Source organism: Esox lucius, chromosome 9, assembly GCF_011004845.1.
Source record: "Esox lucius isolate fEsoLuc1 chromosome 9, fEsoLuc1.pri, whole genome shotgun sequence".
Lineage (NCBI taxonomy): Eukaryota > Metazoa > Chordata > Actinopteri > Esociformes > Esocidae > Esox > Esox lucius.
The window spans coordinates 9,028,053-9,051,796 of NC_047577.1; the positions used below are offsets into that span (position 1 = coordinate 9,028,053).

General features: G+C 42.9%; 1 protein-coding gene across 1 annotated transcript in view; it reads right to left on the bottom strand.

Moving 5' to 3' along the window:
* Nucleotides 1–295: 295 nt before the first annotated feature.
* The window catches only part of LOC105030898 (voltage-dependent T-type calcium channel subunit alpha-1I), a 94,127-nt gene continuing 70,678 nt past the window's right edge, over nucleotides 296–23,744 (bottom strand). The window contains exons 32-39 of the mRNA XM_034294483.1: nucleotides 21,982–22,125; nucleotides 21,355–21,511; nucleotides 20,000–20,145; nucleotides 10,525–10,677; nucleotides 8,193–8,330; nucleotides 6,034–6,229; nucleotides 4,392–4,627; nucleotides 296–3,193 (exon numbers count right to left, since the gene is read on the bottom strand). Coding sequence (XP_034150374.1) covers nucleotides 2,555–3,193; nucleotides 4,392–4,627; nucleotides 6,034–6,229; nucleotides 8,193–8,330; nucleotides 10,525–10,677; nucleotides 20,000–20,145; nucleotides 21,355–21,511; nucleotides 21,982–22,125 — 1,809 coding nt within the window. The 3' untranslated portion in view covers nucleotides 296–2,554. The remainder of the gene's footprint in view (nucleotides 3,194–4,391; nucleotides 4,628–6,033; nucleotides 6,230–8,192; nucleotides 8,331–10,524; nucleotides 10,678–19,999; nucleotides 20,146–21,354; nucleotides 21,512–21,981; nucleotides 22,126–23,744) is intronic.

Consider the following 23,744-nt stretch of genomic DNA (forward strand, 5'->3'; position numbering starts at 1 on the left):
ACAATCGAGAGCTCAAGTCCAACCAAGAAGGCTATTTAAATTGGTGCAACTGTTTGGTGATAAATGTACTGTAGGAGAGGAATATTAAAATACTGGGGAAATGAATCCTGGCATAATGTCGACCCATTTTGCTATCGGCCAGAGAAGAGATTCTGGACCTTTCCCCTCAAGTTTCCATGACACACCATTAGTTTTGATTGAGTTCCATTGAATTCTCTGATGCATCTATATGCATGCGGACCAAGCTAACAAACCATGACGTCAAACATACCCTTTAGGAAGACAATAGCTTTAATTCAGTCAATCAGTATTAAATATGCATTGAAACTGAGATGTCAATTGCAGGGGATCCCATGGAACTGCTACTTGGTGACGCAGTAATGTAACTATAAACATTTGTGTCAGAATGAGACTTTGGACCTCTCACAAAAAGGATCAGTGGTCAACATGAGGAGACAAAAAGTGGTTTGGAATTCACATGAATGATGACACATCAGAGAAAAGAGAGTTCATCATGCAAAATGAAATGTCTTAAGAATAAACCAGTGTTGAGAAGCTAATCCATTTTACATTACTCTAAAATTACATCGCAGAAAAGATTAGCAGCATGCAACTTTGGGGGGAAAGCATATCGGACATTCCACAGTCGAGCAAGACGACTTATTACTCTCTGAATCCTGCAGGCATTTTGGTTACACTTCATTTTTCCCAATTTTCCATCTGTAGATGTTCTATAGATAGTCATACTATCAACAAACGCTCAACGAGCTATCTGTCGATAAGCAGCTGCTTGTAAAGGTTAAGTTTAGAAGGTTTAGTAGGTAGATAATCTGAAGAGGGTCAACAGACACAATTTTGGGACTCAAAATAAAGTGTTACCGACATTTTACTACATTCATTCACTTATGAATAACAGTTTTTGGAAACCCTATTTCAGATTGTTCATCTATAGCTCTCTAATACAACATATCTGTCTACACCACATATTACACATCTCCTCTATGGGGGTATTATAAGTATTATAAAATAGCTTTCCTATGTGCATTTTCAAAGATAAAGTTCGCTACTTTTTAACCTCATATTCGTTTAACCTCTCCGTCAACCAGACACTACTCAGTGTTATGAAACATGAGGCTGAAAAATAGTAAAGTCACCTTTCATTAAACAAATGAAGAGAAAGAGGTTTCTTTCTGATCTCTCTGTAAGATAAATAGACTGCAGTTAAAATGACATCTTTGACATCTTTGTAGGCGCGTGTGTCTTGTGTATGTGCGTATACGTGCCAGTGTGTTTTTGCTTGTGCCTCGGAGTGTGAGCTTTGAAATTCCTTTAATGCTTTTTATTGATTCACTTGTGCGTGCACGGCAGTCCACCTGAGGTATAAAGTGTTCCTTCAAAACACTGACAAAACACAGTTCGCATATGCCGCGGAGGGGGGGCTACAACAAAAGACAAGTACCCCATTTCAGAAACTGACTGGGACTTCCTTTGAATTCAACCACCAGAACGTTCACCGACTAAGATGGTTGCCAATCTCACTGAATATATGAACATGGTGCATTTATCCCATGGGAAAAGAACATCTTCTCTTACGCCCTCAGTGCCTGGGTAATTTGTGCCTTTACCGCTTATTTTACAGCCTAGGTTCTCATTCACCCCCCCCCCCCAAAAGTCTCTTTAATATAGATTTTACATATTGCTTTTTTCCAATCAAAGGTGTTCTTTCGTCTTTTATAGTATTCCAAGACTGGCCTTTAAATCACACTGTCACACATGCAGAGGCCCACGTATTGACTGTACATTCACACAGTATCTGATCTGACGTGGTCTCTTCAGTTAAAAAAACACATTAAATACGCAACCTTGATTTTCTTATGTCTATTAAATGAAGTCAGCTAAAAAAGGGAAAAGAAAATCTTGGTCATCAGTGCTACCTTATAGATGTGAATTTTACAAAAACTGGAATCTGTACAGTCTCAACGAAAGGACTCCTACAACAATCTGCCTATCTTCATTATAAACACCTTTTTTTTTTTTGCAAGAGGGCACAAGCGTTGGCCTAGCAATAGATGCTAAACTATGCTAGCCCTGTTGTCGAGCACAAGAACTTAACCTCTAGGCAAGGCTAGAATGTTTTACCACGGAGAATCCAATGGTTTCCCTCAGGGGAAGACATTGCTCCAACAGTTCTTTATCTTCTGTATAGATGAGGGTGACTCTGCCCAGTGTAGAACTAACATGTCCCCCAAGGCTAAACAAAACATCGGTACAGCATTTCTGTCATTATCTCTGGCATTTCCAAAGAGTGAACACAGGTCCACGTCTCAGACTCTGCGCTTTAATGAAATTCCATTAGTCGTACGAAGTCATTGTAATCCGCGTGAAATGTGAACCACTGCTTCAGCGTAGTCGTCATGGGAACATGAGAACATGGATACTTCGCCGATGACGAAGTAAGAGAGGAGAGAGGAGTTTGTTGGGGCGGATGTGAAACGTCTCTCCGTTCCTGGAGAGAATGAGAAAACAATAACATTCCAACTGACAGAGAATACTTTCATCTGTTTTTCCTCGAGCCAGCGCCCATCGACTGGCCCATACTTGTTACTCCAAACCCTGTCTTCCCGTCCTCTCTTTCTGTCTCCTCAGTCCAAGGGTTGGGGAGGTAGCCTTGAGCGTCGATCCTGTAGTACTGGCGCCCGTCTTTACTCCTGACAGACAAGTTGGCCAGACTACCTGTGCTATTGCACTTTTGCACCAGCGGCGGCGCTAGAGAGCTTGGCGACAGCAGTGACATGAGGGATAAGCTACTAAGCGTCTCCGAAAACTGTTCGCTGTTAAACGCCTGACTGCATCCTTCTCCTCCCGTTCCGATCCCGCAATCGTCATCTGATGGTTCCATGGAGTCTTGCCGTGGGCATCCAGGACTGGAACTGCCGCCACAGCTGCTCTGGCTCCTCTGGTGTCCTCTAGTGGCTTGGAGGTTAAATGCGGTACTGCGCCCTCTCGTCGAGGGGCGACCCAGTGGTCTTGGGGTTTGTAGGGTTTCTCTCGGGTCTAGTAGAGGGCATAGGAGAGGCAGGGCCAGGGGAAGTCGCGGAGGGGAGACACTGAGACTCAGTCCTTCCTCCATGGTGGTCTGTAGACTGCCCTCGGAGCTCCCCGTGGCCAGGGACGAGTCGCTGTGGGATGGCCGCTGAAGGGGGATTGGGGGTACAGAGAGACAAACAGAGGAAGGGCAAAGTGAAAGCGGGGAGACAGTGAGAGAGGAAGAGAGGAAGACACAAAAGGAGAAAGGTTTTATTAAGGACAGAAGGGACAACCCAGATAATTAGTGGGCCGCCACAGAGCATTGTAGAAATAGTCTCGCCACAAAACAGTGTGAAACGGCGAGCACATGACAAAATTACATTAAATAGAACTCTGAAGAAGAAGAAAAAGGAGATTGGTTCTTTTTGTGCGCCACCATCAAAGAATGTGCACTCTTTCCATTGTGGAACAAAGGGCACTTCGAAAAAATACGATGCTCAGCTGAACATTCACATTATTTCGCATGCAGTAAACTAAGTTTGATTCACTCAGCCTTTCCTTATATGCCACTGGTTTTTTCACTGGTTTATCCCAAAATAGCCAACTCAACGACTCTCTGGCATTAAATGCCTGCCGTGTATCATCTGCGCAATTCCTTGTTAGAACATAAGAGGTAGCAAGCTACATTATATATATATATCTTCTTTGACATAACTAGCATCTAGGGTTCCTTATCCGTTTTTGAGCCCTCAACACTAACTACAACTGAATACAATTTGGCAGATTTCATTAACATTTCATGAAAACCAACTGAATTAACAGTAGTACATCAGGTGACCTTCATCTAAACACACTATACATTCATCCCATCAACTGCAGCTGAATCCATTGCATGTTGAATCAAATGGACAGAAATGCCAGCTGTTGTACAGCGTACAGCGCCCGGAAAGAAATTAAGAGACCACTGCAACTTAAAAAAAAGTGGAAAGGGAAGGTTTTGAGTCAGGAACAGTAGGGTTAAAATTAAGAGACCACTGCAAATTGAACCACTTCTGTTCCTCACTAGAAACTTTCCTTTTCAACTTTTTTGGAATGAAAAGAAAAAGGTGCAGTGGTCTCTCAATTTTTTTCAGAGTCGTCTAATATCTAACAATGTGTAGTAAAGCTGAAACAGTTGGTATATTTCAACACATCCACTAACATCGGCCGTGGATCTGAAACCTGTATTCAGGGTTCTGTGTAGGTTAACCAACAGTTCCTCCAATAGTTCCATCCTCACTTCTAACCTGTAACGTCTAGCTTTTGACCGGTAACCTTTTGACCTCTAACCTTTGTTCCGGTGTGCATTAATGGACGACTCTTACCCGAGTGCCCGGGGCTCTGCCTTTGGCCCCTGGGGAGCGTAGAGAGACCCAGGAGGCTGGGGTGGGGAGCCTGGATGCCCGTCTCCCCCCAGGGTCTCCCCCTGGTCCGGGGCTGGATGTTGGGACAGTCGTGGCGGGGTGGAAGAACTCCGCTGGGAGATGGAATAGAGGAGGGGAGGTGGAGCCCTTGTTGCACGGGACACCTCTATCGCTGCCGCCACTCTGGACGCCGTCCGCTGCAAGTCATTAATCCACAGTCGAATACAGTGTGTAGACTTAACAGTAGTTCAATTCTCCACCCATTCATCTACCCATTCTCCACCCATTCATCCATCCATTCTCCACCCATTCATCCATCCATTCATCCACCCATTCTCCACCCATTCATCCATCCATTCTCCACCCATTCATCCACCCATTCATTCACCCATTCTCCACCCATTCATCCATCCATTCTCCACCCATTCATCCCACCCATTCATCCACCCATTCTCCACCCATTCTCCACCCATTCATCCATCCATTCTCCACCCATTCATTCACCCATTCTCCACCCATTCATCCATCCATTCTCCACCCATTCATCCACCCATTCATTCACCCATTCTCCACCCATTCATCCATCCATTCTCCACCCATTCATCCACCCATTCATCCACCCATTCTCCACCCATTCATCCATCCATTCTCCACCCATTCTCCACCCATTCATCCACCCATTCATTCACCCATTCTCCACCCATTCATCCATCCATTCTCCACCCATTCATCCACCCATTCTCCACCCATTCTCCACCCATTCATCCATCCATTCTCCACCCATTCATCCATCCATTCTCCACCCATTCATCCACCCGGCCGTATGGTTTTCTACTGACAGGCAATCTGTTTTAGGGTAAACTGCATCTCGTCTTGTCTAGTTATGTGGTTAAGACGTCCTGCAGCTTCGTTAGTCACATTCTCTGGGTCTGAAACCAGTCTGTCCAATGCAGCCCATCTGTCTTCGACTTAAAGAATAATGACACCTTGGAGAAATCATCTGAGCAAATAGTATGAGTGTGTTTTGAGACAGGTCGGTTTAGTGAAGTGAGAGAAGAGTGAACGTCTTTGCCACATGCAGGTATGAGCTTGGGAGGTGTGACACGCTTGATTGAAATGATTGTTTCAATGTCATTACAACGTCATGTTATGACTTTAAAATGGTCAGTTAAAGGAGGCAACCACGCCCTCCGTGTGGAAGACAGGATCATAACCATAATCGTCACTGTCACTGCAGATGGATCATACATCATACATACATACCGCAATCACAAAGCAAAAGCTTAAATGAAACACCACACGCAGCACCTTTACATAGCAAGATCATGTCATAACACGTTACGTTTATGTCTCAACACGTTAAGTTCATGTCATAACATGTTAAGTTTATGTCTCAACACGTTAAGTTCATGTCATAACATGTTAAGTTCATGTCACTACACGTCAAGGTCATGTAATAACATGTAAAGTTCATGTCTCAACACGTTAAGTTCATGTCATAACATGTTAAGTTCATGTCACAACACGTTAAGGTCATGGGTGCACACATCCATCAGGTTTCACATGGATTTAAGAGACAGTATAGATGAGTGTAAGCTGTTACCTCTGCTGTGGGCTGGCAAGTGGTAGAGGAACCGAGGGGACTGGCTCTGGTACTGGGGGTGGACACCCACCTCCAGCAGGCCTTCTACCCTGTCCTCAGGCCCTCTGCTGGGGAACAGGGACCCACCATGCCAGGCACACCCTCCACACCCGGACTGGAGGCCCGTCAAATCCTCAAAACTGCTCCCTTTTCCCTCCTACAGACATAAAGAGAGAGGAGAATGAAAGAAAATAGGAAAGAGAATGAGAAAGATGGACATCGAAAGAAAGAACCAAAGAGAGAGAGAGAGGGAGCGATGGTTACAACCACAAAAAACACAACAAAGTTTCTGTGTTAAAGCAAGTGTAGTGCTGGCCATTATATTAAAATGTACCAAATGAAAATTTGATATTTACACCACATAATTTAATGTGTACTTTGTTTCTTTGGAATATTTAGCAACAAAGATATTGGTAACAATACAACTCCCTGTCAAAAGAATAAAATAGTCTGCAAGTGTAGCGCAATTGTTGGTTAGTAAAATAAAAATAATTCTTTTTTTACCAAACTGAAAGAATTCAAAGCTCCACAGAGCCTGATATTAGATTGGATATCAGATTAGCTACAGACAACGTGGCAGAAAGAAAAGCAGTAAAGCTACAGAGGTGGAACAGAAAGCTACAGAGGTGGAACAGGTTAGAGGAGATGTGATGTACACCCCAACACACACACACACACACACACACACACCTTTAGCCCGGCCATGGCACGGAGACAAACGCCCGCCGGAACATTGATTGGCTAATGAAGCGTTTAGGCATGTACATAGTGATTAATTAAATGATTAAGGGTAAGCAATAATGAGAAGCTGTTCCTCCCCTGGGCCCAGTGAGGGTCTTAGTCGTTTAATTGTTATGAGTGTCTGAGTCATTTCATTGTGTTTCTGTTTCTCTACGTGTGTTTTGTGTCAGTAAAGGTATGAGGGTCTATTTCATCTGACTATTAATTAACTCTAGAAGTATTCAAAATCCAGTTATCCTGTTCCATGATGGCCTGGGGTCAAAGGCATTTAATTGCAAGACAAAAAAAGACAGACAGCTGTTCTGTATCTCACCCTTTTGTTACATAAGTGCTGATGACTCTCTGAGCTACCTCAGAGATGTCTCATGGTTTACCTTGGAACTATTATTTCTTCTCTCCTTGCTATTAACACAACTGCAAACGGTGCCAGGTTTTTTATCTCTGTGCCCACTTCCTAAAGAGTTCTATTCAATGGAATTCCTGTCACAATTGTTCAGCATTAATGGTGCTGTCACACATGTGTTAGTCACCCGTGCCATGTGCTAGTCACCCGTGCCATGTGCTAGTGACCCGTGCCATGTGCTAGTCACCCGTGCCATGTGCTAGTCACCCGTGCCATGTGTTAGTCACCCGTGCCATGTGCTAGTCACCCGTGCCATGTGCTAGTCACCCGTGATTAGACAGACACATGGATTAGATAGCAGCTTTTTAAATATATATTTTAAAGGAGTATGGTGAGATGAAAGCGTCAAGATTTGTTATTGATTCCAGCCATTAGTGCTAGCACCCTGACATTAGAGTTGACCAAAGGAAGTACAGGCTTGAGTCGTGACCAGAATGAGATATCTACTGGAGCTCAGGTTTCTGTTGGAGTAGCAGATGTTAAGAAGTGAGACAAGGTTGAGGGGGTATTTACCTAGAAGGGACTTATAAAGAAGTTGGTACCAATGGGTCTGGTTTCATGTGTGTAGGGAGGGCCAATTAACCAGAGTGGTAAAGGTCACAGGGAAGTGTTGAAGGGGGTCAAAGTGTAAACTGAATGACATTGTGGTAAATGAAATCCTGCTCATTAATCTAATTCATCAAGGAGCCTTTTAGTGGCAAGCATAACGACTACATCACCATAGTCGAGGAGATAGTAGGCCAGCTCTGAAACCTGACCCCCAGAGGGAACACTGCCACGGCCAGCTCTGAAGCCTGACCCACAGAGGGAACACCGCCACGGCCAGCTCTGAAGCCTGACCCACAGAGGGAACACTCCCACGGCCAGCTCTGAAACCTGACCCCCAGAGGGAACACTGCCACGGCCAGCTCTGAAGCCTGACCCCCAGAGGGAACACTGTGGGAGTCCAGATGAGGAGTACATTGATCTATGTTACCTTTCTTTCCTTGATCATGAGTTGGCAGACACTGTGGTCATGGAGACTGAGGTCATCGGGGAGGGCCAGTGAAGAGGATCTGTCAGACATCTGCTCATCTGACATCAGAGAGGCCTGCTCTGCCTCAGCCAATTGGATCTGAGAAGCAGACACACATAGACCATGCTAATATAATATCAGGGCAAAAGCAGAGACAATGTATAGGTCTCTTCCGACCACACTCAGAAGCTTCCGTATCTTCTGCAGTCCCTAAAGGGAGAGTTGAACAGAGAGACAAACAGGTAACCAGTCCCCGGAGGGAGAGTTGAACAGAGAGACAAACAGGTAACCAGTCCCCGGAGGGAGAGTTGAACAGAGAGACAAACAGGTAACCAGTCCCCGAAGGGAGATTTTCACCAGTGGCTGGGAGGACTTGGCTTAAGGAGCTGTGCCAAACTAGTGTGGCAGATTGGAAACCCAGACAGATCACGTTGTGTGTCTAATGGCATTAAACTATGCGCACGTAATATACAATGCATCATTTTAAATACCCAGCAGCTCCCGACCATCCACCTGGACCAACCCAGCAGTATATTCTATTCACACGCGTCCTCGGACAATCGGGCGCAGAATGTTTACGCGGTGGAAGTGAAATGGCAGTCCCCCTCAGAGACAGGTACCAGCGGGGTCACCGGCACCTTCTGAAGTGTGAAGGACGGTGAAACGTGCACTGACTTCATGCAGTCAGAGCTCTGTACTCCCTGGGCTGGTCTGGGGGTGTACATATATTAAATTGTAACTATCCTGAGTTGTAGTATTTCTAGGATGACCGGAGCGTCATTTACCACTCGGTGGCGGTGTCATGTCATGACACACGTGTGACATTAGATGAGAAATTAGGGATTCAACAGGCATAGATCAAAGTAATACAAAATCATGTTGAGTGTGTCTTTCTGTCTTTGGTAAAAACAGGTCTGTCTCCAGGGCATGCTCTTAATACCACAGTAACGTGTCTGGTATGCGGAGCCCCATTAACCTTTCCGTCTCGGAAAGCCGTTTCAAGTGAAGCAACCTTGTGTACTCACAATATAGCACGTTGATGTAAATACCACTCACCACCTAGAACATAACCAGGAAGAACATATGTTTGTGATCGTAAGCATTACACGTATCATTGACATTCGGTGTAGTTACTAATGTTATAATTAATATGGTTATCCAATATTGATTTTTACACAACAATATCCTGTCTGAACATTTCCTATACTACACACCAAAACCTTTACTTTATAGTAAGAGAGTTACGAGTGTTCACGTCTGTTTATTAAGCGTGTTTCATAGGCTAATGCACTATAAGGGTAATAAATGGGCAGTAACCAGAAAGTCTTGACTCTTTTAACCACTGGGAAAATCTACAGTGTTACGGTTGCAATAGCCATCAGGCCACAGCCCAAATTCCCATAGTTCTTCGTGCAACCAGAGCCTACTCAGGTCGGAATTGTCAAAAAGGTGACAGGCTGATTGGCTGAGAGTCAGGAAGTTAAATGTAATGAAGGTGGAAGTGTAGCGCAGAGTGACAGGTTGCCGTGTTACTATGGCAGCATGACTGGTATGTCTGTATCATTAAACCGGCTCCGTAGAGTACTGCTGCCATCCTGGTCCAGGCCACTTGCCAATCAAGATAACATGCGGGATGAAAGGGAGTACTGAGACAGAGACAGAGTGTCGGAGAGGGAGAGAGATCACCATTATTTGAATTTTGTTAATAAAGGAAGCACTTCCTTTTCAAATCAGGTTTTGGCAATATGTACGCTGTTACAATCGTCCGATACATTATGTTCGTGTGTGTTTTTTCCCTGTGAAAGAACATTTGTTGTTTGTTTAGATAATGTTCGATAATTGGCGTTATTCCCCCTTTACCCTAACCCTAACATTAACTGTTGCCCAAAACCTCAGCGCCTAAAAAAAATGTTTTGTACAGTATATAGGAAGACTAGCAAAGAAGGTCCTCACTTTCCCAACATGCCCTCACATTAAATCTCAAACCATTACATAAGCGTGCGAAGAATCAGAGACACGAGGGGAAAATACATCTCTCGCTCCCGTGAGACAGCTGGCTTTAGACCCATTCAAAGAAAGGGAGGCAGCTAATTATAATATTTTGGCTGTGTTTAGCTGGCAACTCTTTTCGTGAAACTGTGAGCGAGATTACAGTGTACACAAGATGTTGCATATTATATACTGTTAGTTAGTGGTTCTCTATTCTCTCCTCAGGGAACCCCAGCTGTTCCAAAGATATAGATATATATATATAATAAAGTATGTAATAAATATAATCAGAAACGGTGCCTACCTCCTGCAGGTGTGCCTTGCAGCGATTGCAGACCGGTGCAGTGGAAGAGCAGTAGTGGTGGAAAACCGAGCCAGAGAGGTTATCTATCATCAGCATCTCTCCTTCAAACGAGTCCTTCATCAACAAGGACACACTGTCCAACCACTGGTTCTCCTGGAAAACACACACACACAGAGGAAAGACAAAACGGACTCAAATCAGGATATCAGGCAACGTGATCATGTGTAAATGTCATCAAGGTGGGAATGTGAGTTAACTGTCTGGAGTGTGACGTATCTTGGGATTTTACCAACTCAAAATTACAGATGTGTCTTACGTCTCCTACTTTAGCAAGAACACAATTCATGGTTTTAAAATAGCGGAAACAGGGTCCATCAACAATTTCATTATTTTAGGACGCATTGAGATTTGACATTCAGGCGACTCCCATAACATTATTTACCAACTGAATATGTAAACGTGGGTTCAACAAACTGAAGGACTGAAGGAAAATCTGTGATTTTCTGTGCTGATTGCCATGCACCAAAAAGGCGGTCCCAATGTACCATACTCGCCAAACCGATTGGTGATTTTGGTGCACAGAACACGTGAGGTAATGCGTCATCGTGTGACACGATTGGACGGCAGTCTAAACCAATTAGACCGTGGCCTATCTCCGGGGACTGGTGCTATTACAGGACCGGCCTGTGAGAAGTCCTGCTGTGAGCTTTAAGATTACGACAGTGTGCTGAAGTTGCAGCCTGCAGCTAGGGGGAATGTCACCTGGGGCCCCCCCTCTGGCATCCAACTACATGAGAACACTTTGGAAAGAAACACCCTGTTGATCTGTGCGTGCGTGCGTGCGTGTGTGTGTATATGTGTACTACTATACCTGTAAGACCCAGTTGTCATCAGAAGTAATTAATCGAAAATCAGGTGAAGTAAGGAAGGTTTACAGACATAAGATTGGGGTTACATTGTGCGTCTGGATTAGAGTTAGGCTTACAAGTCAATTATAGGGAATACATTTTGGGCCCAAGAAAGTGCTCCCAGGTATAGTTAAACAGATATGAGTTCATATATGTGCGTGTGTGTGTGTGTGTGTGCGTGCAAGAACACGCGTGTGTCAGTGTGTTTGACATTGTCTTTCTAGATCCAATTCAACATGGTGACACTTTCTGTTGTCAGTTCTCCTGTGGCGAGATGCTCATTCTAACATTCTGACACTTTCCATGGTATTACAAGGCTTTGGAGCTTGTCACTCTCTCTTTCTCCATCTCATCATTTCTATCTCTCTCAATCTTTATCTCTATTCTTCCCTATCTCTCTTTCTCTCTCATCTTGCCTATCATTTCCTCTCTCTTATTCTCAACATTCCTTCTTTCCTATGATATCCCTGTCATAAGCACAAGGTTTAATATACGTGTCATAAAGGTGAGTCATAGAGACATGTCATAAAGGGGAGCCTTTACAGTCGGATCATAAGGGTGAGCTTTTACGGATGTGTCCTAAGGGTGAGCCATAGAAACGTGTCATAAGAGGGAGTCTTTACAAACTAACAATAACAATAAAGCTTTAGTTTATATGGACACATCATAATGGTGAGTTTATATGGACACGCCATAATGGTGAGTTTTTATGGACACGTCATAATGGTGAGTTCATATGGACATGTAATAATGGTGAGTTCATATGGACATGTAATAATGGTGAGTATATATGGACATGTAATTATGGTTTGTTTATATGGACATGTAATGATGGTGAGTTTATATTGGCATGTAATAATGGTGAGTTCATATGGACATGTTATAATGGTGAGTTCATATGGACATGTAATAATGGTGAGTTCATATGGACATGTAATAATGGTGAGTATATATGGACATGTAATTATGGTTTGTTTATATGGACATGTAATGATGGTGAGTTTATATTGGCATGTAATAATGGTGAGTTCATATGGACATGTTATAATGGTGAGTTCATATGGACATGTAATAATGGTGAGTTTATATGGACATGTAATACTGGTGAGTTTATATTGGCATGTAATAATGGTGAGTTCATATGGACATGTTATAATGGTGAGTTCATATGGACATGTAATAATGGTTTGTTTATATGGACATGTAATAATGGTGAGTTTATATGGACATGCAATAATCATGTGTTCATACGGACATGTAATAATGGTGAGTTTATATGGACATATAACAATGGTGAGTTTATATAGAGATGTAATAATGGTGAGTTCATTTGGATATGTAATAATCGTGAGTTCATATGGACATATTATAATGGTGAATTCATATGGACATGTAATAATGGTGAGGCTGCACTGACAAGCTTGACCAGGTCTACATGGAAGCGAATGGACCAGGTCTACTGGGAATTTACTTAGTTCATTTACACAAACCAAGTATTTTCATAACCGTTTTTGGAGATAATGTTGGGTCGTTGACAATATCTTGCCTATGTTTCTATATCTCATAGAAAACCAACACAGCTCTTTTGCTTTCTTTCTGAACATCGCGTTCTGTGACCCCCCCCCCCCCCTCGCCCCTTTCAGAAAGCCTTATTTCCCCATAGACGCCCAGACAAAACACAAGGGGAGAGCATAGATAACCACCAGCACATTAAACAATAATTAATTACGTGTTCTTGGTGTATTAATTGCCTTGCGTTTCAAGGGCTATTGAGCACCGAGAACCTTGGTTCAACAAGATCATTTCACTGAGTAGAACCCAAGCAAATGAAGGCACCGTAGAACACTTGTGTTCCACTCAGGGTCTACCTCCCTCATTAAAAGGGCAAGTCTTTTATGTTTTGGGACGGAGTTTGAATTACAAATTGCAGAGCTGGTGTGCATGTGTGTAGGTATGTGCATGTGTGTAGGTATGTGCGTGTGTGTAGGTATGTGCGTGTGTGTTTTAATGTCCCCCCCTGTGTGTACGTTTGAGCACTGCCAAGGTCCAGCTATTGACTGGCAGACTGCCCAGCTCAAGTCGCACTATCCACGACCATATAAGAGACGGAGAATGCACGCACGCACGCACGCGCACGCATGCGCACGCACACACCAGAGAAAAACTACGGGGCTCAATATTTGGCTAGCTCAGGATCCTCTGTGGGTGGGTGTTGACCTCATTTGATTGGCTGCCTTCCCAGTTGGCCCACTGATTCGCCACAGCCAATCACACCCCATTGTTACTCCCAGTCAGTCAACCGTTAGTCGGCTCAATAGTGCAATAGTTTTGGGTGTGTTCACCATGCTGGGGAGGGCAGCCAATCAGATGAGGTCAGTGTCATTACCCAGCTGGGGAGGCAGCCAAAGAAATTAAGACAGCGTCTTTACCCTGCTGGGAAAGCAGCCAATCAAATTAGGACAGTGGTTTTACCCAGCTGGGGGTTGCCCTAGTGATAATCACCAGCCAATCACTGTCAACCTGATTTAACCTCCCTGCTCAGGCATAGGGGGACCCTGGGAACTGTCGGCCTGGTGACCAGGTTTCAAACCCAGAATGTTGTAGTTGTGCTGTAAGATTGTGACTTAGGCCACATACTGGCTTGGTACATTTAGAGCATCACAGACTAATTCATTAAATATTTCAGGGATCACGCTTCTTGGATGATGAAACTGTAGCATCATAATTGCTCTGGCAAGCATGGTACTCAGAGAATCTATGTCAACCCTCAACACTGGTTTAAACAAGCGTGTTAGTTAAATGGAACCTTCAACAAATAATGTTTTAATTAAGTATTACTTAATGTGTAAATGTAGATTCTGACCAAACAATTAACTAGATATTTTAGGGAACAAACACTTCCTAAATTAGGAAGATGTGGGTCCTCGTTTCTGGTTCAGGATTATAGGGACCGAACGAGACGTGGACTGGGTTTAGAATTTGTATTGGCGGAAAAACGGAAATAATTGGAAATGAGAATTCAGGATGGGAGATGAGCAGGCAGGATAAGGAATTCAGACGGAGGATCTGGGCGTCAGGGAGGTATAAAGATTGGACTGATGAAGCTAGAGGTGGATGGTGGATCCGGGGGAAGGCTGCGTGGAGGGCGGGTAATTGTTTTGCCTGGAGTCTCAGTAGATATCATCACTGGGCCGATGCTGTTAGGTTGCTGTGATGATCAATCCCCAGAGGACATCCTTGAAATAACCTAGTAGGTAATGCAACACATGCGCGGGCTGCTCGCAGCGCACAACATTTTGTGAACACAGCATCCAATGCGAAGACAGCGAGGAGGAACGACAATTTGTTCAGGTTTGGATATGAAAAGGCGGTGAAGGGCTGCGTTCAGGTAAACCAGCAAAGGCTGCCTGGAATTGACTAGCCACTGGTGCTTGTAGAAGGCCGCGTTCAAAGCAACTACCGAATTGTACTTTTAGGGTCCAATTAGAGATTAAGTAGTCTATCTTTGCCACAAGTGTTTTAAAATTGAATAATTATCGAGGTAGACGGTTCTTTTATCACCGGCAGACACGATTTTCTTTAGTAATCGCCACAACGAGTTAAGATGAGGCAAGGGAACAAAACCATTGAGGTTAGAGGCCAGAGGGGCCTTCACCCGGAGCCGTTGCTGCCTGGGGATACATTCAAGCGCCAGTCAGCGGAGTGGGACCCGGGGAACGATGTGGGTGAAATAATGGCAAAAGACAGCACACAGTTTCACCGTCGACATGGCTCCTTGCTATGAACGTGACGAAAGGCTCAATCCGAATGAACCGAGAATATCACAGAAGGGGATTAGAAAAGGCCACGTGTTAACGTGGTCGTGTCCTGGACGTTAAAGTGGCACTCTTGAACATGAACAAAGGAGGGGTTTACATGGGGTAGAATTATTCACACAATGAAACGTACAGAGAACTTGCCAGGGGAGAAATGTTAAATATTATGGCTAGAGAAGTGCCTACGTGAGATTTGGCCCCACATCCACCATCTCGTCAATAAACGGGTAAAATATTGTCAATACACCTAATACTTAAGGAACAGCGGGAAAAAACGTGGTAAGGTGCAAAGCAGTAGTCATTTATTCTAAACCAATTTCCCCAAAAATATAAACAATGAAAGGAACGAGCAGAGAATGATCTTAAAGCCAACTAAGCATACCGTTTTTGCCGGGCGTGTTTACTAACAAAAACACGATAGCTAACGGGCCTACTATTAGCGAGTGGGTATTAACAAGATCTTACTCCACTACCAACTACATCTGGGCCTAATTGGGATCATGCGGAGTACAACATGTCCAGGCTTTGTTTTGACCTGTCAACTGAAATTACCAGGCTAAGTAGCTAAATGTGAATCAATAACTTGGTTATGCGGGGTAACATGTGGAGGCCACAGATTGAAAAAGGCACTGCGGTTTGTTGGTAATGATACTGCAAGCTCTTTATGCATAACATAACATGTCTTTTTGCAATGATTTGAGGGAAACAAGAGCCCACTATGTTAGCACGGTTGATTGGCATACCTGTGTGTTTAAAAGCCTAAATACCAAATAGACTAATATTACAATCATGATTATTACGAATATTATTAATTCCATTAAGAAAATTTAAATATTCCAATTAAGACAACATACCTATATTGTAATGGGGCTTTGTATAAAGATTATCATTGGAACCTTAAAAAAATATAAGAAATCTGGGAGATGGCAGTTCATGGGAGATGGAGGGGTAGCTGGGAGTAGCTTGGGTTGAGGTGACATCAATCACTGATGTACAAGCAGGGAGACGAAAAATGTCAGTCAGACACAGGCTGGCCAGAGCATCCAACCGTCCAGCTGCATAGTGTATCACCACATATGGTAACGCTCAAGTTAAATCAGTTAGATCTAACTTGAGAGTTAGACAAGTTAGATCAGCCACAGCGTTTAGCCAGCTAATGTTGTGCTAAATTTTGTAGCTAGGACTGTCTGTTGTACTGTCTGTTGTATGAAGTCAAGCCATTTTAACAAATTTGCTACATAGAAAGAATTGCATGGGCCGTCTACAAAAAGTGTTTCTAAACACATCTAGATTTGTTTTTATTCAATGTAGTCCATGACAAGCCTATCGAAGCATTTCACGACGACAGAAGCAGGCATGATAATCATTAGGTCCTATTACTTTACTTCTTCCTTGGTGATTGTGACTGTGGTGGTCTCCTTGAAGCCATTGGAGGCTACTGCCTGGGCCATGTTGATGGAAACACACTGGAAGGACCTGACAGGGGGATCCTATCTGGGACGACATGAAGCATCGGTTGGCACCATTCAGCTGGATCAGCCCCTGTGAACTGCGATCGAGTTCACACATGGACAGGTACGTTGTGAACTGTGATAGAGCTTAATCCAGCCCCTAATCCCCGCCGCACACCCCCCTCAGCCCCCAAACCCCCCTCACACTCCCAAACCCCTCACAGCCCCACATGATCTTCCAAAAATGCTTCTTATGACGCTAACGATGACACACAAAAAATAAAATCACTGTTAGGTAGAACCTGTTCCCTTTTGGAAGACAGCCGTACTAAGAGTCTGGGAAGACGGGGAGACTCTTTCATTCTCCCACTTCCCCACAGTTTAAAAACCCTACCAGGCTGTCAGCCTGTAAGCGATAGGGTTCAGTGAGATAGCATTACCGCCCACTTTCCCTCTTCCCACTAACTACATATTATTTCACTCTCTCTCTCCGTATCATCTCCTACTCCCTCCCTTTCCCCGACAACTGTCTTTCCCCCTGCTTTTCCTCTGTCTTTCAAATGCTGTTTTTACATCCATCTCTCTTCCCTTGATCTCACAGCCTCCCAGTATGTTCACTTTTCCCATCTAATCATCGGCTCAGCTCGCCTCAGCTCATCTCCTCCTATCGACGCATGTTTTTCATCTTCCTTTACATATTCTTGTCTGTCTTTCATTATCATTCATTTTCTTTCGCCCACCTCTTCCCTACCTTCGTTGATTAGTTTGGTGTCCTACCCCCTTCCTGTCTTCCTCTCTCTCTCTTGCAATCATCTTACCACCTCTCTCCTTCACTCTCTCTTTCTTTTTCTCTCAGATTAGTAAATTGCATTTTGCCCTGAAAATAAGTGTATGTATGTGTGTGTCTTCCTCTTTAGATGCCACACGCATGCATGCTTTTGTTAGCATGTGAAGATCTCGGGTTTGTGATAGTGTGTGTTAGAGTGGGTTTGTGTTAGTGGGTTTTTGATTTGCATGATATCAAGAGACATGCAATCACAGCAGCCAGCAAATCATGCAAAACATGTAGAAAGACAGATATTTTTAGGCAGAGGAGGAGGGAGTGTGAGAAAAGGTGAGAGTTTATTTGAGTGCTAACACAAGGTTGGGTTAAGGCAGGGGACATAATGACTTCAGCGACAGGTGTGAGGTTTCTGACATAGTATTATGGAATACAAATCAACAGACGAGAATACAATGGAATGTAAAGTGAAATACAATAGGAGAGAACAAAAAAATCATTTAAGTAACACACAGCTCCGGAAAAAAATTAAGAGACCACTGCACCTTTTTCTTTCCTTTCCAAAAAAGTCAAAAAAGGAAGGTTTTGAGTGAGGAACAGAAGGGTTAAAATTAAGAGACCGCTGCAAATTGAGCGGTGGTCTCTTAACTTTTTCCGGAGCTGTACTTTAGAGTAAAATAAAGTAGAACAGGTGATTACTCAATATTAAGTAAACTGTACTACTGGACAGAATATAATGGAATATGAAGTAAAATACAACATTACAGAATATAATGCAATGGAACAGAAATCATAATAATGTAATGTAAAATACAATAGAACTGAATATAATATAATGTAAATAAAATATCATAGAACAGAATAGTATATGATGGAATACAAAGTATAATATAACATAAACAAAATCTAATGAAATGTAAAGTATAATACAACAGAACACAATGTAATGAAATGTAAAGTATAATACAACAGAACACAATGTAATGAAATGTAAAGTACAATAAAACAAAACACAATGTAATAAAATGTAAAGTATAATAAAACAAAACACAATGTAATGAAATGTAAAGTATAATACATCAGAACAGAATCTAAAGTAGAATGCAAAAGACCTGAACAGAATCAGATGGATTGGACAGTAAAAAAACAATAGAACAGAATCCCAGAACACTTTCCGTAATTCCCCTTTTACAACCCGCACCATGTATAAACCACACCATTAATTGCATAGTTTTGCGTGTATACAAACCTAAGTATTATCTGCACACATATATAAACCGCCTGGAGAATTATGGCTCGTACATACATTGTACATTAACCATCCATAGTCGACATCCGCGATACCGCGGACAGTGCTCATTTGCATAAATATTTCGAAAAATAGATTCGCCATAATCGTCCGATTCCAATGGTATATTATTTGTAGCCACTTTCCTGAAGCGTTCCGTGTATAATTGGGGTTGTCCGTGTATAATATGGGTTGTATAGTTGTATAGTTTGGGTTGCTATGAGAACTTTTCACCAGGCAACGACATTGCCAATGCATCTTAGAAAGGCTCATGTGTACACCAGAATAAATATTACAAGCGTGTACATCACTATATATGATGTTTTGAACCATAAAACATCGTTTGTATTATATATAAGATATAAAAATAAATATTTAGTCAAAATAGTATGGGGATGTTCTTGAGTTTTTGGAAAGAAGTTGGTAATTTTTCTGAGTTTATAAATTATATAAGTCCAAACGTAACTAGCGATCTAGTGCTTTATAATCTGTTTTGTGTCATTACACCTAAAGGAACCGTAATATTGCTTTATAATCTTTCATTTTATAGTGTTTCATTTCTAGGTTGAAGAACCAAATTTTTTGGGGATGCCTATATTTTTTACCTTCTATTATATAATTATTTCATTATTTTCAACCCAATTACAGTGTAATTTGATAGTAAAGGCATGAAAGTATGAGGAAATACCATTGACACAAAATCTCATAATGCTTTAAAAAAAAAATCTTGATGCTGAATGGCAGAAATGTTTTCCGAAAACAATTTTTTTGCCTTTCAAACAGATGAGTTTTATAAATAGTGACCCAGAAGTCTGTTTTTATGTGTTTTTATTGTAGCCAGAGGGGTTGGTATTACCAGGATACATCATAATAGGTTGTATCTGTTACAGAAATGAATCTAGGACCCAAAATGTCCCAGTAGTGAAATCCGGCCGAAAGCCCCATAGGCTACCTTAATATAAAAAATCTGCCATAGGGCGCTACCAAAATGTATTTGTTGAAGAAAAACATATGTTTTTGAAAACCCTGTAACGCCAATTGTATCATATATGCTGCATGAGTTTCTGAGACCTCTACATTATAAAAAAATCATCTGTGAAAACGATTGGTTTTAAAAATGTAAACTTGAGTATTTGCCGCACCCCTGTATTAACCGCAGTGGTTGAAAATGTTGTCAAAATCCGCACATAAGCAGGGGCTTATATGGGAAATGACGGTACCTGTGCACATACCAGGGCAGGAGAGTGGAGACTCCCTTTGTGATGTCGCCTGTGTTCTTCATGTCCACCTCCACTGGATGGAGCGTCTTCTCTGTAATCTTCTGGGGCTCCGGTCACCCCCTCCTGGCCACCCCTGGCCCTTCCATCTTCCCCCCCATCTCCACAATGCCAGTTAGTGTTGACCAGGAAAGAGGGTGGAGACACGAGAAGGACAAAATGAAACCCATGAGAAATATAATGTGCATGTATACATATTGTAAGAGCGACTCCCAGTTCGCCTTTCATTTCTCAGCCTCTGTCTCCTGAGCACAGAACAACACAGCTCACTCTCCGAACACCCGAATTCTAAACATCTGTTCACCCACCTGGTTTTCATTATTTTTTTTATTTTTTTTTCAGTTTGTTGCACTATTTTCTTTGGGAGGTATTGTTTTGTATTCAATTTACGACATACAAAGCCTTTTTGGAGAGAGCCTTTTTGTTGCTCGCTAGCAATTAGATTTTCTAATGTACCAACCAGTTTTCTACCTCTTTAGTCTCGACCCAGCTTTTGAGCCTGCCTGATTTTGTACTTTCTGATCTTTGGTGTATCGATCGTTGCCTGCCTGACTTCTGTTTTTGCCTATTGGATTCCGAATAAAACTTATGGTCTGTGCAAAGAACCACTCCACCATCTGGTTGTGTCGTATTCTTACACAAACACTGTATACACTATATTATTCATCATTATTCATTATCACTTTTTTTCACAAAAAAACTACCCAGTGAAAATGAATTGCCTATAATTTCTTGGTAAGCAGGATTGTGATCGGACCACTTCATAAGTTCAGCACTTCTGTTGTGTTCTATTGCATGTTGTCAGTCTTCGAAGTAATTAGGAGCAGGAAACGTGGAGTCGCCTATCAGTGCTCACAATGGTGAGACAATAACACACAAAGACCAGGGGAGCAGAGGGAACATATATACTGGGGGGAATGATTGTGAATGAGGACCAGGTGCGCTAAACACGACAACAGGTGAGATGCATAATGAGATGGACGGTGGAGCCTGTCTGCTGCAGGGGGAGGTGAAGCAGCAGAGGGCGCAGTCGTCACACATGCAGTGAACCCAATATTTTGTTGGTTCTTAGTGACCAGTGTCTCAAAATGGTAAATGAAGGAGGAGAATAGTGTTGTGTAGCTTTATACAATGTGCAACAACACAAAATGGAACCCACCACACGATCCACGCACACTTTAGGCAAAAACTATCACCGCATTCTAGATTACTGTTCTCCAGTCAACTGTCATTTTTTATGTGCGTAAATGTTTTGCCCAAATAAGGCAGCGACCGAAGCCGTCCAAACGATGGACTGTTACCGCGGGTACCTCCGGAGGACGGTCCGATTCCGGCCACGACCACCCCCATGGCCAGGCGTCCCATGCAGCAGCTTGCCAGTTGGAGTTGTCCCCGGGCCAGCTCCAACTCAATCTCCGCATCCATCTCAGCATTCTCCAGGGCCACCTTGTTGGAGTCATCCAAGTGCTGGAGGAAGAAACACAGGGGTGGGGGTGGGGGGGTGGGGGGTTAAACCCAGGCAATTACGTCTCGGGAAACCTGGATGTTCCATCTCGCTTGGCACTCGACCGCCAATTGAGTCTCAGGTTTGCGTTTCCTTTATGGAACACACATGCATGCTCTCAGGCGTGCAATACTCCCAATGGAATATATTGCAATACTCCCAGTGGAACATATTGCAATACTCCCAATGGAATATATTGCAATACTTCCAATGGAATATATTGCAATACTCCCAATGGAATATATTGCAATACTCCCAATGGAATATATTGCAATACTCCCAATGGAATATATTGCAATACTCCCAATGGATCTGTACACACCGACTACATGAGCGCCATCATAGCCACATTGAGATGTGCCTGGGTGAGTGTGTGTGTGTGTGTTTGAGTGTGTATGTGTGTGCGTTGCGCGGATGCATGCATTTCCCATACCTTCATGAGCACAGCCACCACTACGTTCATGAGCACAAACTGAGCGGTGAGGACAAAGGAGACAAAGTAGATGGTGTAGATGAACTGGAAGCCGGGCTGGCAATGGTAATCACTGAGGCCCGAAGGGCAGTCGTTCAGGGTGTCCTGTGGGGGGGTGGGGGGGGGGTGTACAAGCAGAATAAAAATAAAAATAAAGAAGATAAACACTAAGAAGTCGTTAAAAAAAACGGCACAGGTAACAAAAGAAAGATACACCAAGGGAGAGAGACGAGAGCTACAAAGGCAGCCTGCATGTTTCCAAATAAGAGAAGCCATTAAAGCAGCTCTCTGTGAATAAGTACTTAATTAGCTGTGGGGTTAAAAGAACAGCAAAGGGCCTTTCAAAACAGCTCTATGCTACCAAGCACAACAGTGTTCAAGTAGTTGTTACACATTTGTGTTTAGAACAGTTATATAATTATAATAGCTAAACAATATCTGTGAAACTTAAGGTACCGAAGGACTACTTTAAAAGGCTCTGATTGGAAGCGGCGGACACCTATTGAAAGCTTTTAGCTGCCTCTTGAAAACAGCTCTGCGCTCCATCTCTCTCTAGTTCTCGCGCTCCATTATAAAGGTCAATCACCGGTCAAGGTTCGAACCGATCCTGTAGATAAGCCTGCACCATAGTTGTGATTAGTAATTGCCTTGTCTAAATGGATTGCTGGGTGTTGGTTGGGACCGTTAATAATCCCCCCAAAAAGTTACACTACCACAAAGCTCAAGTCACATTTAGTAGCGGTAAAATGCTTTCATTTTTCTGTCGTTTCTGGAACAGTTTTTCCCCCCATCAAGCCGTGAAGCTTTAGTTTACATACAGTGGGTATAAAAAGTCTACACACCCCTGTTAAAATGCCAGGTTCTTGTGATGTAAAAGGAAGAGACAAAGATAAATCATGTCAGAACATTTTCCACCTTTAATGTGACCTATAATGTGAACAATTCAATTGAAAAACAAACTGAAACCTTTGAGGGGAAAAAAATAAAAAACTCACAATAACCTGGTTTCATAAGTGTGCACACCCTTAAACTAATACTTTGTTGAAGCACCTTTTGATTTTCTTACAGCACTCAGTCATTTTGGGTAGGAATCTATTAACATGGCATATTTTGGCGTGGCAATATTTGCCCACTATTCTTAGCAAAAGCGCTTCAAATCTGCGAGGACATCTCCTGTGCACAGCCCTCTTCAGATCCCCCACAGATGTTCAATTGGATTCAGGTCTGGGCTCTGACTGGGCCATTCCAAAACGTTAATCTTCTTCTGGTGAAGCCATGCCTTTGTGGATTTGGATGTGTGCTTTGGGTCATTGTCGTGCTGAAAGGTGAACTTCCTCTTCATCTTCAGCTTTCTAACGGATCCCTGAAGGTTTTGTGCCAAAATTGCCTGGTATTTGGAACTGTTCATAATTCCCTGCACCCTGACTAAGGCCCCGGTTCCAGCTGAAGAAAAACAGTCCCAAAGCATGATGCTGCCACCACCATTCTTCACTGTGGATATGGTGTTCTTTGGGTGATGTGCAGTGTTGTTTTTGTGCCAAACATACCTTTTGGAATTATGGCCAAAAAGTTCAACCTTGGTTTCATCAGACCATAACACATTTTCCGAAGTGCTATTTGGAGACTTGATGTTTGTTTTTGCACACTTCTGCCAGGCTTGGATTAATTTTCTTTGTAAGGCTTCCGTCTTACCACCCTACCCCATAGCCCATTCATATGAAGAA